The 18,329-nt window shown below is 33.6% G+C and overlaps 1 protein-coding gene across 2 annotated transcripts in view; it reads left to right on the top strand.

Annotated features, from left to right (window-relative positions):
• Positions 1-18,329, top strand: part of LOC149807571 (serine/threonine-protein kinase Sgk3-like) — a 232,160-nt gene that overhangs the window by 122,745 nt on the left and 91,086 nt on the right. For both annotated transcript variants that reach the window (XM_089967967.1, XM_089967973.1), the window contains one exon: positions 7,735-7,880. In XM_089967967.1, coding sequence (XP_089824093.1) covers positions 7,735-7,880 — 146 coding nt within the window. The remainder of the gene's footprint in view (positions 1-7,734; positions 7,881-18,329) is intronic.

Below are 18,329 nucleotides of genomic sequence, written 5' to 3'. Positions count from 1 at the left end.
CATAAAGTGGAGTATAATCTGTTCATGTAACAGGCATGAATCAGTGTCCTATTTTGGGCTTTTACAGGTGTGAAAGCAAGTAATAAACCCCACATAAACATTTGATTCTGTTGTAGAAGAACCAAAACAGTCTCACTCCCATGCAGACATTGTCATAACAGCTGTGTCCCATCAACTTACATGAATCTAAAATGGGTCAAACATGGTTTAATTTTGTTCACAGTAAATTATCAATTGTTAGTTACATAACCAGTAGTTCATATTATATAAATTTGTTATATAAACAGGATAATCTTGTACTTATTATATACACAAGATAATCAGGATAATCTCATACACTTATGTGTAGAGGATAATCTCGTAGCTGTTATGTGATCAGGATAATCTCATATTGTTGACTAGGCATCTTATTGACTAGGCATATTGTTGACTAGGCATCTTGTTGACTAGGCATATTGTTGACTAGGCATCTTGTTGACTAGGCATATTGTTGACTAGGCATCTAGTTGACCAGGCATCTTGTTGACTAGGCATATTGTTGACTAGGCATCTTGTTGACTAGGCATATTGTTGACTAGGCATCTTGTTGCCATGGTGTTGTGAAATCATTAAATCAGGAACTGTATGTGGAATACTGTACCTCTCTGAACCTTCATTGAAATTTTTGCTGTCTTCAGAGTATCAATATTTTTTCTTTAGACCAATACTAAACTTTGTTGAGATTTTTGCAGTCATCTTGTACTGTATGTGTTGGCCAGTGTTACAAATATTTTCAGTGTTCTTTAAATTTTGTACTAGATCAGAGTTTGATGCTGTTGTTGTTGTTGTTGTTGTTGTAGGGTTTAATGCCATTTTGCAAGACAGGATAGGCTATACATGGTGGCCAGTATAAATGGTAGAGAAAGAACCAGGGAAAACCCCGGAAAGAACCACCGACCCAGGAGAAGCTACTGGCAAGCTTTCTCACATATAACCCATATTGGCTGAGCTCAAAGCTCAAGTTTAATGCATTCTCATAGTTGTATAGCTCATAAATTGATGATGATGGTGTAGGTCTGTGATCCTTTATACTTGGAAATAAATGTTATTTTGATAGAAGGTCTTTCATCTTTCTTTTTTGTTCTGTCTCCATTTTGGTTAATTCTTGTGTCAAGGTCATTGCTTGCATTTTTTTAAAACTTATTTTTTGTATTTATTTTACTTATTATGCTAATGAGCACAGTAACTTGTACATATACACAACTATTTTGTCCAGAATTTCAATTTAGTTGCATTCCAATAAATAATTTGACATGTCTCTGTGATTGATTTTTAGATCCAAGTTCTTGACTCCATTTTATTAAGAATTTATTTTCAAAATCAAATTAGATGTATTTTAAGAATACTTTGAATAATACAACTCAATAACTTTGTTGGTTTGTTTTCCAGATAAATATTAGTTAGAGATTTGACCAAACTTAGCATGTGGGTATATCTTGACCTTGTCTGAGAAACGTTACTTGATTAATTGATTATTCATGAATGGAGGGTTCAAGTTCAAAGACAATGAACAAGAGTTTTTGACTGTACTTATGAGTATCTTGTGCACTCACACATGTAAAAAAATGATATTTTCTTTTACCAATTATGGGCTGTTGGAATTTTTATGTATATCAGAGATGGTTCCAACACTCTGCAGAAAAACAGACTTTTTGTATATTCCTAGAATTTTTTTGGGCCAGTGGAGCACCAGGCCATGCAAAAGAACCTGATATGATATGGACCTTATTTCATTATTTAATTGTAACATTATGTATAAACTACCTCAGTATATGGTGACCTTGCATATAAAGCAGTCCAATTTTATGGCATTATAGTGAGGGAATAATGTAAGTTGCACAACATCCAACAGAACAGGTCTTAATTAGTGTTGTTTGCATGGTGCCTCAGTATGGCAGATCAGGTCTACAGTGATAGGTTGGAATAATGGATGGAATGAACAGTGTAGACACTTGAGGGAGATCAGGTCTACAGTGCTAGGTTGGAATAATGGATGGAATGAACAATGTGGACCCTTGAGGGAGATCAGGTCTACAGTGCTAGGTTGGAATGATGGATGGAATGAACAGTGTAGACCCTTGAGGGAGATCAGGTCTACACTGCTAGGTTGGAATAATGGATGGAATGAACAGTGTGGACCCTTGAGGGGGTCACAGTAGCTAAGTTGGTGGAGCATAAGACTCTTGATCTAAAGGTGGCAGGTTTGATACCCATCCAGGCCAGACCAGGCGACTTTGATGTGCCTTTAATAAAGGCACTTAGTTCCCATTTCTTCCAAATGATATAGATTATTCAAAGTGCCACTAAAAACAAACAACTAACTGATTTGCCTGCATATGATGCAATGGCAGATCTAAGTTTTCATTTTCTAGATAGCTAGGTGCATGTGTGCATGTTATACAGAACAATTATGATTGTTTCTGGATGTGTTTTTAGTATGATTCTTGCTGCTTACACTTTTACAGACTGTTTTTAGTATGCTCCTTGCTGCTTACACTTTTACAGACTATATGTATATCACTACTACTGTATCAGGTTGTTTTGAAATCTTTCTGCATTAGCACATGAGGATATTGACTCTATCAAATTGTACTTTTATTGCAACAGGATGAATGGGGTTAGGATTAGATTTAGTGAAGACGCAGATAGCAGTGACGTAAATGAGATGTTTATTTATAATGTAGCTGAATGAAGTATGAACCTGACACCACACTCTAGTGCATAAAGTTCAACAATGGATATAAAAAAATGATATCTTTCATAAGTAGAGCTAATCTAAACATTTTAACTAAACCAAGTTATCAAACAAGAACCACAGAACTTATTGACAGATATGAATAATGTATAGATCTATCACCTTGGATGATTAATATATAGGATTTATTTATTAATATGAATAATGTATAGATCTATCACCTTGGATGATTAATATATAGGATTTATTTATTAATATGAATAATGTATAGATCTATCACCTTGGTTGATCAATATATAGGATTTATTCATAAATATGAATAATGTATAGATCTATCACCTTGGCTGATGAATATATATGTATAAGATTTTTTCATAAATATGAATAATATATATCACCTTGTATGATCAATATATAGGATTTATTCATAAATATGAATAATGTGTGATTATGTTACCAAGGGTGATAAGTGTATAGAATTTATACACAAATACGAACAACATATGATTATATCATCGAGAGCATTAATTTTATAGAATTTATACACTAATATGAGTAATGTTTGTTTCATCCTCAAGATGTATTGATTTTCAGTCATATGATAATATTGAATGATTAAATTTCATTTGTATAGTGATATAGAATAATACTGTTTAAAAAATAGTTCATGTTTATCATGGCATCCAGCTGATGATGTATTTCTGGTTTCACAGCTCTCAGGAAATTGTCATAGAGCAACCATACATTGTGAGATTCTCCAAGTCAGCTGAAGGATCCTTTGAGGGCCTCCTTTTTTTCCCTACAGACCCATTGGTCCCGAAGCTTTAGTCTCTCACATCAAGTAAACCAATCAAAACCATCCTCTGAGCCAAATTTACCATTTACCACACCATCTGGGTTAAACAAAACCCATTAGAGTTCTATGACTCCAAATGAAAAACAGCTAAAAATATAATGACTGCATCTTTGCTAGCCAACGCATCCAATCAAATTAAGTTGTTCAGATTTGAAAACCATTCTTACATGATCGAGACAAGGGGAGCACACAAATTGAATGGACTGATAAATAAGCAATTTTCTACTGCCGGTCCATGTTTGCACAAATACCTTTCACTCAAATACATCTGTAATGGCTTCCCTCTGGTACATAGTTATACTTTCGATGTTAAGCTTATAAACCATCCCTTTTTAAGTCAATTTCCTCCACAATTATCGGTCGATGTACCATGCACCATGCTATTGGTTAGTTGGCATTACATACTAAGGGAGGCAGCTTACGAAATCCAATAGATGTTGCTATGATAAAGCACCAATATATCTGTTCGATCCATCAAGGTGTAGATACAGTTATCATATCAGAACCTTGCTAGTGAAGATGATAATGACTGAAGCCATATGGTACTTCAAACATGGTTAAGTAAAAAAACAATTAGATGTATTATCCATGCGGACACATAATGTCTGACAAGAATGATCTCACTAAATAATAACTTGTACTCATCCTGTAATACCTGCAATGTATCATTGAATTCAGTTGGTCTGTTCAGTCATAAATTAGCTAGCTTGAAACAGTCTATCTGATAGCATGGCATTATATGATATAGGTCTGACCCTCTGTAAAATTGAGAATAGATTCTGAAATATCTTATATAGAAAACAGTTTTGTCACATAAAATGGTTAGTAAGAGAGTATATAATTTTATATTTAACATACCTCTACAGCTGAAGATTGCTTCCATAAAGTAGACAGATTTCTGAGAAAAATTGTATTATGTTACAACAAGAATTTACTCTGCAAATACTCAAGTTGTAGTTAAAATGCACAGACAGAAAAATTGAGGTAATCAGTTTTCTCATTGCAGGCACTTTTCATGTGCAGCAATGGGTAAACCATACTCAGTGTTTTAGAATAGTTTGGTTAAAATAAAACCACCCTTGGGTAACACTGGATGTGGCAATGAAACCGAAGTACATTTTCATTCATATATAATGCATAAACGGCTTACTACACACAAGTCCATGACACATGTCACAGATTGAAATGCAATAATAAAAGACAGAAAAAGAACCAGACTTTGCATGGCAGCCTAATGTGCTTTATTGTGACATCATTGATATATTGTGACATGTGCTACTTTGTAACTTCATTACCCCCAGTGTTCTGCCACTGAATGTAAAGAATTACAAACTTTTACTTACATATTTTAAGCAAAATCCATTGTAAACAAAAGGTCACAGCAGATGCAGTATTAATTGAATATGATGCAGTTATCAAACCATATATTTTCTCCACGTGGCATTTTACCACTATATTCACAGCATTATATCAGTGGTGTTGTTCTACCAAAGGGAGGTAACCCTCTTTACATACACTAGTATTTTGTTTCAAGACAAAAAACTGTTGCTATGGTTTTGTATACTGTGAATCATTATTTTTTTATGGGGTGCAATATTGAGGGTCAAAAATCCCATTGGTGTTAGAACTGGCGATCAGATTGAGGCCCCCCCCCCCAACCTTGGTGTCAGAACTGAGGGTTAAATTAACAGTGTTGGGGTCTCTGGTGCACCAATAGGGTATAGGGAGGGAAACACTGAATTTACTCATTTCTGTAATGTACCAGTTTTTGTGTTGTCTCAGTTTTCATATCATTCTTTGCAAAACTATAAAAATTTACACCTACGAAAATAAATGAATTCATAATAATGATAATGCCAAGAAATGCAGAATCTGAATTATTGTTGTAGGCACTTCCATCACTTAAAGGTTTGAACTGACTTTTTTATTTCAGCATTTGAGTGCATGATAGTTATGAACTATTCATACTTGATTGAGTTTTCAAACATGGAAGTCCTGGCAAAACCATAGCTACCAGTCATATGTATAGTGCAATGATAGGCAGACAAAACCATGATTGACATCTTTCAAACTTTGCAGAAGTGGGTTCACAGATGCAGATAAAAAAAAAGTTCACTGTCATTTCTCTCATTTTTTCATATCAAGTTTAAAAAATGTTGATTTGATCAGTCATCCTTTAATTGTGGCAAAAATTGTTAAATGTGAAATATTTGGCACCTCCATTTCTCATGACGTAAAAGTTAGATTTGAGTGAATACAAATGGGACATGATATGTCATTGTCGTTGTTGTTGTTCTCGGGTTTAAAGCCATTTTTCAGCACAAAATAGGCTATACATGGCGGCCAGTATAACTGGTGGAGGAAGAACCCTGGAAAACCCAGGGAAGAACCACCGACCCACGAGAAGCTACTGGCAGGCTTTCCCACGTACCCACGCTAGCTGAGCCTTGGACTCGAACCCACACAGGCAGAGGTAAGATGGCAGTGATCCAGAACGGTGAGCGCTTTAGACCACTCGGCCACTCGGGGCCCCGGGATATGATATGAAAATGACTGGAATACTTAGAAAGCTTGAACTGACAAATCTTTGAAGAGTAAGGAACTGACCATTTAATTTTAGGGCAGGGGTGGTGGTGGTCAGGATTTTCTTTGAACCTTTTTTTTTCATTTGCCTGCAGATAAATATTTTTTATCAACCAGTATAATGCATACAGTTAATTTTTATTTTCTATGAATCACAGGCAGAATATTTTTTTCAAGCTTAATGGTGCACTGAAAATCTAAAAATAATTCCCAGGGCCCACCCTCATCCCCTTTCCCCAAATTAAATGTTTGGTTTCTGACTTTTGTTCACAGAGGCAGATAAAAAAAATCTTGTTTCTTTTGTTGTAAATTAATGAAGAGTGATAACTGAAGATAGTTACTTTGAGCATGAAATGAAAGAGGTTCTCAGTTTTGTAAAGAGAGGCTGAGCATGACAAACAAATCTTTACTTTAATTCTAGGAATCAACAACTCCTATGGCCTAGTGGTTAGAGCGTCCACCTTGGATGTGGGAGGTTGTGGGTTCAATCCCCAGCCAAGTCATACCAAAGACTTACAAAAATGGTACTAACAGCTGCCTCACTTAGTGCTCAGCATTAAGAGGTTATGTGTTTGGACTGGTCGGCCCGGTGTCAGGATGTCTGGGTGGAACATCATTCTACATGTCTGCGACATGATGCCCTAGTGCTAGACATCACTATAAACTGCCATACTGCAGACATTGTAGTGATATGACTAAAATTTTTTTAAAGCTACATGAAAAATCCAAATCACACACACACACACACACACACAGACACACACACATACATTTCTAGGAATCAAATGACATTATTATTTATAAGAAGCAAGTCTTTGTTTACTGTACAGACCTGTACCTTCTAAAGTCACTTTCAGCAATGAAAACTAGGATGTTGCTACCTGTGACAGAAATCACATGATAATAAGCTCTTTTCATTGTTTAGGCTTACAGGTGCCAAGATATTTGAATTAATCTGGGGGATTAAGAAATGCACACAGGAAAATTCAGATTTTTACCTCTCAATAAAAAACAACTGCCATCAGAAAAATCCTCATAAATAGAGAAGCCAAGTGGCTACCAGTTTTCAAAGAGAACAGTAATACTGTAAAGGAGGAGATAACCTCTCTTCCAAGGGTGACCTCACTTGAATGATGCCTTGTAAGAGTGGGAACTACATCACATGCAGGGTTTAGTCCTACAATGTAAGACATAGCACATGTTGGTTTTCTTTTAGTACTATCACTCCCCAGAACAAAAGTATCAGGTGATGTGTCTTACATTGTAGGACTAATACAGGGTTGATTTATGCAGATTTGGATTGTGTTTTCTTCACTTGTGAATGCTGGCTGTGATGGATGTATATCTTTCACTTGAAATTATCAGGGAAGAAAAGAGGAACAAACTTGATATCCAGGCTATTGTTAGAATGTGTGCCAAATTGACAGCTAGTGCTAGTTTGTTTTCAGACAGTTTTGTCATGCATGCAAGAACTGTACATATTGTACTGTATGCTCCTACATGATTTAGTCTTGATTAATTTGATAAAGTCGGGATTGAAACTCTACTCATTTGTTTACAGATAAAAAAATTGTATCCAGATGCCAATTTGCGACTCCCTGGCAAAAAGATTTTTGGGAACCTAGATCCAGAATTTATTAAGCAGAGACGAGACGGTCTGGATGAATTCATCAGGAGGCTGGTGACCTATCCAGAACTTGGCCAAAAGTAAGTTAATCATGACATTTTTTTATATAGCAACCTTCAGTTTTGGTAACGATCATATTTTGTGGATGAAATGATCAGGGGGACATCCTAATATAATTTTCAGAAGGGGTGGGTGGGCATAGGCTTGATCTCAAATATGACCATGTCATATTACAGTTAACTAGTTGAAAATTAGGTGTACTGTGCATTAGTATTGATTAGATTGCAAGTAGTGACAGGAAAATAAGAGCCATTCCTTTAAACCTGTTTTTTTAAATAACCTTTTAGATCAATTATTTTCATCAAAGTTTTCAGAAAGCATTATTCTTTTTATTTGAAGAAAAATCTTTTCAAGTTGTAAAGCCATTGTCAGGAAAGCTGTGTCTGATCATTTGTTTTGGTTAGTAGTAAACTATGTATCCATACACATAGCAGTTTTTGGATCTACTGGTAGGAATCAATAAGACTTCAGAATATTTTTTTGAAATAATGGCCCATCTTTAATTTCAGTTCATGTTTATTCAGTATTATTTTCAATTTACTGGAATGGAAATTTAATTATTTTTATGATTTATATAATGCAAGTTTTGGGTACCAGGCAGTAAAAAGTAGGGTAGAATTTGGATCATTAATGGATTTTAATAGAACAACCAAATTTTATTTTAGGAAACATCTGTAACTAATTTGTAAATGATTTCTTGATTGAATGAGGTTTTTCTTGTTGCTGCTTCTTTAAATATATGGAAAATATATTGTTTTATTTACAAAACATTAATGTTTGCAGACATTTTTTGTTCACCATTGGGTTAGAAGTGGGTGTGGGATTATTTGGGAGATCCCCCTAGCTGTTTCAAGTTTCCTCAGAAACCACACTACTGACTAGATGTTGATCATCGACAACCTGCCCTCATATGACATTATCAATGCCACTCCTGGTTAGCCTACTTTTGAAACATCATTTCTGTTAGTTAGTAAATAATTTCTTATGAAAAGATTGATAAATTATTATGACAGCAATAGTTTGTCTAGCTGTTTTTATTTTATATGTTTCTTTGAGCAAATTCTTAGGAAGGCATGCTTAAATCCAGGAAAAGTTTTTCTGCCAATTTTTTGATGATTTCAACTTGTAGTGGCGGTGGCATTGCCCACTATGAGAAGTAAGGGTCAGCTGCTCATTCAGTGGTTATTAGTCAGGTGTCAGACAGTTGAGCAAGTGGAGGCAAACTTGGGCCTCTTGTTTTTAGTTGTTCCAATCTCATTTGCTACTATTAAGGCAAATGGTTCTGCATTTCTTTATTGATGGATAGCCCATGAGATGGTACCCAGACTCATATCCACCTTTAAACAGGAAATAATAAAGTAAAAGAAAGGTGGTAATGTTCACTCCATATTGGAAACAGAAGTGTTTGGAATTGGATACAATGTCATGATGAATCATCAGTTTTGGCAAACCAGTCAGTGATTGGAGGTTGTGAGCTCAATACCTGGCTGAGTTATAACAAAGACTCATAAAAGAATGGTACTAGCAGCTGCCTTGCATCATGTTCAGCATTAAGAGGTTAGTGTTAGGTATCAGGATAATGTGACTGGGTGGGACATGATGCTACATGTCTGCATGATGCCCCAGTGCTAGACATCACTATAAACTGCCACACTGCAGACGTAATGGCAATATGACTGAATTTTGTTAGAAGCTACATTAAAAATCCAAATCACACACACACACACACACACACACACAGAGTTATTTGAAAATATCATTAAACTAGCAAATATTCTTGACCAAACTGATTATTTGCAACAGTGCTATGTGTTACTGATCTACCATATGCTGATAGATTAGTGTCAGCAAATTTTCTGTAAAATTTCTTCTTGTATCTAATTTTTTTATATTTTATCCTTCAGCACAAGTTATTCTATTTTTGTGGCTATACTAGACTAATGAAGCAAAAAGATGAGGAATTCTTTGAAGGGAATTCACCTTAACTTTGAAATTTAAAAACAAATGAAAATCTTTTCGACAAATAGCTGTTTTCAAAGGTTGTTAGAAATTCTTAAACTTACACTATATCTTCATATTTTCTGTTGAAATTTAAGTATTTATTACTGTTATATTTTACGATGAGCAGATTACTACATGATATTAACTAGTGATAGATTATCTATGAAAAATTATTTCCAATGATACATTTAAAGATAATACTGACAAAACTGACAAAATATTGATTTATTTAATTGTTCCCTTACTTCCGGAACAATTGGTAATTATGGCATGTCACTCTTCACATTGAAGTGAGGTTAAATTCAGGTTAGGAATTGGGACATAGATGTCAATTACATCAGCTGATCACTCACCATGCTCCTGTTATCATTTATAATCAGTCAAAAGTTCTGGAACAATCTGGATAACTTAATATGGAATAGAATCTAATTTTCCAATTGTAAGTAAGGAAAAAAAAGGTAAGAATGGAGGGATAAATCCTTGAATGGCCATGACAGATTTTCATAACATTACATCACTGTTGATATTAACATGTATCTGCAGAGAACCACTTTGTCTTAGTTCTTTAGTGTGTCAGACTCGTGACTGTGGCTTCAAATTGTACCACTTGATCAACCCAGGTCCTCTACCATGGCGTATTCTGGGCAAGGCATTTTACTCTAGTTTGCTTAGTTCTGAATAACCTTCATGTGTTGCTGTGCTGCAAAATTTGCTAGATTATATATAACCAGCTGTCAGCATTTCTAACTGATGTAGGGATAAATTTAACATAGAATTTTCATCAAGTTACTTTACTTGGAAGGGTCTGTAGTGGGAAGAGTTGTCTTAGTCACTTTGTTTATCTTCATAAATTAAAGACTGAAAGGGTACAGCATATCATGGCTCAAGAACTACCCAATATACTGCATTCACATGCAGAAAGAATTCTATGTGGGAAAAAATCAACATAATAAGCACACACTGATGATGTTGTAATCAATAATGCCCCTACAGCATGTATTTACATACTAGAAATGTCACTTCCTTTGTGTATGCTGGGAGCTCTCTGCTTTGGAGGTGCATCTCTCATCCAATATGGACATGCCATATAAACACAACTGTAAGACCCATTTTTTAATCTTCTTTAAATTAAGCCACAAGTTAAGTAAGAACAAGACACCAGACATGGTTGTTGATAAGCTCCAAGAATACCATGAAGGTCTTTACAGATTTTAGCTGCTGCTTATGTTCCATTAAGTATGATGTAATTGAGACACAATTAAAGAACTAGGATGAGGGTCATTTTCTCATCAAATTCATGAGCTAGATCCCTTCTGTAAACTTCCAAAGTCAAAAGGCCACATAAACTTGTTTACCTCCAATCTAACATGTTTACCTCCAATCTAACAGGTGGTTAGTTATGGATTTTTAAAAATGAGTTTTGACTGAAAATGGGGTGGGGTGCTCTTATGAAGGCATGTACATTTATTGCATCAAATGTGGTACATAAAACCTTGGTTATGGGGAACTTATTGTACAGTGCATATAAAACAAGCCTAAATTAAAAAAAGACTCAAAAATTGTCATTGGTTCATTCTTCTTTGCATTCATGATAGATATGTCATAGAAAATGTTAAAATTTTTGTTTGCAAATGCCGAGACAGAATTTAATGTATCCATGTGGTTCATACACTCTAACAAAGATATATATGCCTTGTTGACTCAGCAGACTCGATAGACTATTTAATGTGATGATTTTACAAATCAGTAACCTTCACCTTGGTTTATGCACTGTTACAACTCTCTGGTCTTAAAATAAGTGACAGAAAAGATGTAAAAACCAACAAGTTTAGTAAGATTCAACAAATCAGTTATTTCCATTGAATACAACATGAAAATTTAATTAGAACTTAAAGTATTAAGTTCTAATTCAAGTCCAAAATTACAGAGTATTTCCAATGAATTCCAGTGGTTTTCTAAATGAATTCCAATTTTGAAAGTGTTGATGTACCAGTAACCTGGAATATTGTTGATGTGCTATCAGTCTTGATGTATCACAATGATATAATCCAAAATGTCTCTAAATGAATTCACAGTAATCCCAAATTAGTCATTTTGTCAGAATGTATTATTGAGCACTTTGTAATTTTAGCAAATGATTTTAAAAAATCCTCTCAAATTAAAACTGAACACAAAATTGATTCCTCTTAAGACTGATATTAAACAGGAATAATTAATTAGGTTTATCATTACCCTTGTAAACTAAGACACAATCACAGAACTGGGATGAGGGTAATTTTCCTATCAAATTGATAAACAAAATAATTTTTATATACTTCCTAGGTCAAAAGACCACATAAACATGTTTACTTCCAAGTAATAATGATCTTAATATATAATCTAAAATCAGTGTAAAGAATTAGCTATATAATGTGTTGTTTATATAAAAAAATGGTGGGCCCAAACTCCTGCCCTCAATTATCGAACAAAGGTCAATTACACAATCAAATTAAATCTAACAAACATCCAATCATGGACAAAAGCCTATGCATATTACAAATTATATATATATATATATATATATATATATATATATATATATATATATATATATATATATATATATATATATATATATATATATATATATATATATATATATAAGGCGCATAAATAATTAAAAGTTGATATTTTATTTAAAATTTGGAGGTCCAATGGTTTTAGTCCAATAAATCACTTCCCAAACCTATCTTTGTATGTTGGTGGTTAAATCTACTTGTACAGGTTTAAGTACAGATTTAGTCATTGAGGTCCCATGTTTTGTCATAGTACTGGACTAAATTGGTCATTGAGGTGCTGGTTTTGGTCACACCATTGGACTAAATTGGTCATTGAGATACTGTGTTTTGTCATGCTGTTGGGCTAAATTGGTCACTGAGGTACTGTCTGTGTGTTGTGTCATACTATTGGACTAAACTGATCATTGAGGTGCTATGTTTTATTGTGGTATTTAAAAGCAAGCAATGTATTTTTAATTGTCAGTAATTTTGGGTACTCTTAATTTTACATGTACCCAAAATATATAAAAATAAAAATTTATCTGGCACTCAGTTTTGTGTGTGCAGAGAATTATGTATTTTTTTTTAGGATTTGACATAAATTTATTTGTTTTTGCTTTGATTTTTTTTGTTGGGTTTAATTGACTAAACATTTTTTGTTTTTGCTTTGGGTTTCTTAGTGCGATTTAATGCTATTTTTCAGCACATGGCAGGCTATACTTAGTATAAATCAATCACAGATGTTTTTCTTTGAAGCTAAAGCAAATGGACATGAAGAAGGGGGCCATTTAGTTTGAAAACTAGACAGTATTCCAGAAACTTAAAAACAATCTATAGGAACTATTCAGTGCTTTGTCAGGACAGAAAACTGAAGCCTCTATTGTTCATGGATACTTGTCTCAAGATAATAGTTTGAATTTACTTAATATTGATAATTTAAAATCATATGCAAGAAATGATGCTGTAATTGTTCAACATCTTTTTTATTAACAAGGATCTCGAAACAGTACAAACTAATACTAGTAATATGATCTTATCTCACCCATATCAGTGACATGGGAAAGGAAAATTAGATGTTTTTGAAAGTGGAAATAGGTTCATTGTGGTTTTTGACAAAACGTCACTCATCCAGGTAACATAAAATAATACATTTATTTATAAAGACCTGATAAGAATTCAGAAACGAAAATCAAATGGTAAGCATGGAATTTGTTTCATGTAGTTAGAGTGTGCAACTAGTACAGATGAACTGACCAACCATATTTTATTTTGGATAAACTTTATACAAAAGATGCAAAACTAATTAGCTTTGATATTAGATTTCTTCATATAAATATTTCCCAAAACCAGTTTAGAAAAAAAATAATTCAAGTGATAATGATTGCAGGGAGTAAAAAATTATCGAGCATTTATTCTTTGGTTACTGGATACTTTAGGAACATGCATTTTGAGTGATGAGGGGTAGGATGTCAGAAAAAATAAAACTGTTTGTTAAAATTTCCCAAATAATAATAATAATAATAATAATAATGTTTTTTTTTTTATAGAGGGTGACTTATTAGTCAAGGATTATTCTCCCTTGAGGCTCTCTTAAGGAGAGTATAACAATACAAATTATATGAGGATAGCAATAATTACTGTTTATTTTAACATGTTTAGTATTAAAATACTAAATTCCATTATCTATTAAATATTCATATTCTGATGACAAAATCCCAATTCTAGGAAAGGAGGCCCCAAAATTGTATTTTTAATAAGTCCTGGCATACAAATTCCAGGTCTCACCTTTTATAAAATATTTTGCTTATCTTAAAAAAATGCTGGTAAAATATGAAGCCAAATTGACAAAAGAATTGATAAGTTTGAGAAAACAATGACCCTAATGTCAACTTTTGGTATGTGACTTTAAAAAAAAATGTTTATTTTTTATTAATAAGTTTTACACATTCATGTGCTTTGTTTATTTTTTTGTAAAGGAAACATTACATTTCAAAATCACAACTTTATAACACCTTGCACTCTGTGTCAGTGTGTGTGTGTGTGTGCAAAGCAAATGTATGTAAAGGTCAGGATGTACAACAATTTAAGGTAATCCCCTTTACACTAGGTCAGGTAGTGATGTAGGGAATATGCAAAATACTTACAACTTAGGTCAAAAAATATATAAAAAATTCGGAACTTTTTTTCAGTGATTTTCCCTGGCTATAGGACCCCACACTCTGGCTGACAAACATATCCACAGTATACTTTTCCCCACAGCCCCACCAGATACACGTGTTACCATATGTACCTGCTTATAACATGTGTACAACAGCAGACTGCTCAGACCAGATCTGCTGTTGCATAATGCATAATGTACTGGCAGATCTGGGTTAGAGCAGTTAGGATTAATCAGTAGAACAAACAAGATATACCCTAATCTTAAGGTGGATCATACTATGGCAGATCTGGATCTTTGTTGTTTGTAGTTTGTGACTTGACTTATCAGTGAGTATATACAGTTACTGAGCTAGTAGAGACATCTCCTTGTACTCTGATTTTTGAAGTTATTGTGATAGTATGACCAGCTGATATGCCTGCAAAAAGGGGTTCCTGTGGCTAATGCATTAGTGACAGCATGTGTAAACATAAACCTTGTATGCACAGATATTTGATGTGTACAAAAGGCAGGGGACAAACCATTTAATTGGTGGTGACAGTGGTGGATTTGGTGGGGGTTATGGTTTTCTTTTCAGCTAGGATATTTTGTTTTCTTTTGCCTAATTTTCTTCAGCTTAGCTGAAGATGATGGATATAGTATGTTATCTTGTTTTATAAATCTAAGCAAACATATTTTTATGTCAGGTAAAAAACAATTCAACTAACAACCCCTTAAAATTAGTGATTGGTCCCAAATCGAAAGTTACAGCATTTTTTTGATAATATTGATGTAACTGATGGTTGGTCCAAATTTCAGTGGTCAGTTTTCTTGGTGGTTGAACGTATAGTGTTGGATAATATATATATTGTTTCAGGACATATTTTTTATGTGTACATAGAAAAAGCAATTAAGATCTGTCACTATGACCAACAGAATTTTGGGCTTAGTTTCAGAATTTCATGTGATACTGACATAAATCTGTTGTTCTTGGGATCTACATGTACATTTTGGGTCTACGGTGAAACTTTAAGCTTGTTCTGTGACAAGAAGAACCACCTATAATATGACGACAAGGCACTTTTCCTTCTTTCTGTCATTCATGAAGTCAAACAGGTTTGGTACCACATGACATCTGAGACCTGCAAGATAATACATTTATATTTAAAACTTTTAAAATAAACTGACATTTTTTTACATGAATTTTTCTTGACCAGTTCGACTTGCAAAAAAATCTACATGTATGTATATTTTCTAATATTTAACTGTTAATTAAAGTAGTTAAGTTTGTTCATGAGTATGAAGTTGAGTCCAGAATAATGTTATTATTATTATTATTATTATTATTATTGTTGTTGTTGTTGTTGCTGTTGTTGCATACTTTTTCCATGTTACAATTTTTAATTTAATATTAAACGACTGTTTCATATTGGCCATGGTAATAAAAACAGGCCATACATAAGTGCATATAAGTCGAGTCCAACTGCAAACTGCATAATGTGCCAGCAGATCTGGGTCTTTGCAGTGTGTTAAGAGCAAACAGTAAAACAAACAACTTAGACCCTGATCAACTGGCACATTATGTGATGGCTGATCAGGGTCTTTGATAAGTATATATAGTGTGAAAGTTATAAACTTAACCCCATAAAATACATATACAGAACCATAGTAGCTCAGTGGTAGAGCACTGGACTTCTAATTCAAGAGTATTGGGTTCATTATCTCCCCAGGTATGCAGGGTCAGCTACCTTGGTGTGTCTTGGGGTAAAACACTTAAGAGTTCCCGCTTCCTTAGCATGACATGGCCAATAATGTGTTAAAAGTGCCTTTAAACCAAGAAAAATAATTTTCAAAATGTAGAATACACACTGATCCTTTACCTGAAGGTTCATCTGCATTTCTGACAGTGATACAGACTTTTATAGTAACCAGTCTATGGTCTCTCTTTTTGGGTCAGGTTTTACTTTTGATTTAATTGTCATGTGATCATTCTTAACTGAACAATATGCTATGTTGAAAACAAATCCATCTTCAGACATATCAGAGGCTTGTACTTTCTCATAATTTCTCAAGCTTGCATTGTCATGCTGATACAAAATAAAAAGACAGTTATAAATGTCATATATACTGAAAGGTGGCAGAATGACAGGGTTTTCATATTCCTGCATGTCTTTATGATTGTCGGGAGTGAGGTGTGATTGAGTTGTCAGCTTTTCATTTAGTATTTATGTTGTTTTTAAATATATCCATCAGGATCACCCTCCATATTGCATGCTTCACATAGTTGTATTTCTCATGACAGCAATATATATATATATATATATATATATATATATATATATATATATATATATATATATATATATATATATATATATATATATATATATATATATATATATATATATATATATAGATAGATAGATAGATAGATACATACATACATACATACATACATACATGCATACATGCATACATACAAAATCTTGTGAAAAGACAGCTGATAGTCATGATTGTAATCAAGTGATAGTGACTGTATTAATTAAAATATTATATGCCATTCATTGTAGGACCACCAAACTTAGAATCGTCTGCAAAATAAGTTGCTGAAGCAAGCAGCTCTAAACAGATGTTCTTGGGACATCAGATATCTTTGTCCAAAACTAGATGAAATCAAATTACTTCCTTTGGTACAAAAGTCGCCAGTCGGTATTTTTTCATTTAGCGAAACTTTATTTTACATATTAACATTTTCATAACAAAGAACCAAATATTACAAATGAGACATTCATGAAAGGGAGTTGGGAATTCTAGTTTATGTTAGGGACAGCATTCCTTTCAAATGACAGAATGATCTTGAGGATAATGGCATTGAAATATTTGGTTAGAAATAAGATATAATGCCCAAAAGGTATAGGGATCTTTATATAACCATGAAATGCTAATTATTCTGCATCAGTGATAATATATTTTAAAGTAAGCTTGAAATGTTGTATATAGAAGAGAAGAAAATCTGTTAAGTAAATGACTTTAATTGTAATTTGCTTCATGGCAGTGATCAGAACTGGATTGATCACATCTCTTATAATAAAGCCAAAAGTATTATAGAAGTTGCAGTGCCCCAATATTAGGCTGATAAATCAGCCCCTCACCCTTGATATTGATTGGTATTTAGGGCTGGTATCACTTATTCATTTAAACATGCAAAAAGCTGCAGCCAATTTAGGCTGCACACATCAGTAGACATTTTATACATTTTCGAGTATTTCTTGCAGCAATGGAGCTACCATCAGCTGAATGGTTTTTTTGGTGGCATGTACATCATATTTCCAGAGCAAATCCTGTTTGATGATTTGTAAATCCATGTGGAATAGCACAACCTTCTATTGTTTGGCCATTTTGAATTTTTGCACTAGATATGGTTGTTACCAATTACCAGTATGTGTCTAAAGTGTACATAGGTTTGTTCCGGAAAGATTTGCATGCAACAGTATTGCACATTTTAATGAACAGGTGACATCAGACCCACATATTGGCCATCAGTATCAACACAGATTTGGGGGTTTGATTTATCAGACTACCAAAATATACCAGAACTGATAATTACCATATCCGCTGTACATGAAAATTAAGTAATAAAGTAAATCCTGTTGTGACAAATACGTCAAGTATTGAATAATGAAGTATTCATTATGCAGCTATTCCAGCAGAGTTGAAAAAAATCACTTGGTCAGTTGATGAATTTTTGGTGTCTCATAGATGCTCCTGACACTTGGATAGGCATGTTTATTGAC

The sequence above is a fragment of the Sinohyriopsis cumingii genome, chromosome 1, assembly GCF_028554795.1.
Source record: "Sinohyriopsis cumingii isolate HCF-2022 chromosome 1, ASM2855479v2, whole genome shotgun sequence".
Taxonomy (NCBI): domain Eukaryota; kingdom Metazoa; phylum Mollusca; class Bivalvia; order Unionida; family Unionidae; genus Sinohyriopsis; species Sinohyriopsis cumingii.
The sequence above is the reverse complement of the archived record's forward strand: the minus strand, read 5'-3'. Positions and strand labels throughout refer to the sequence as shown.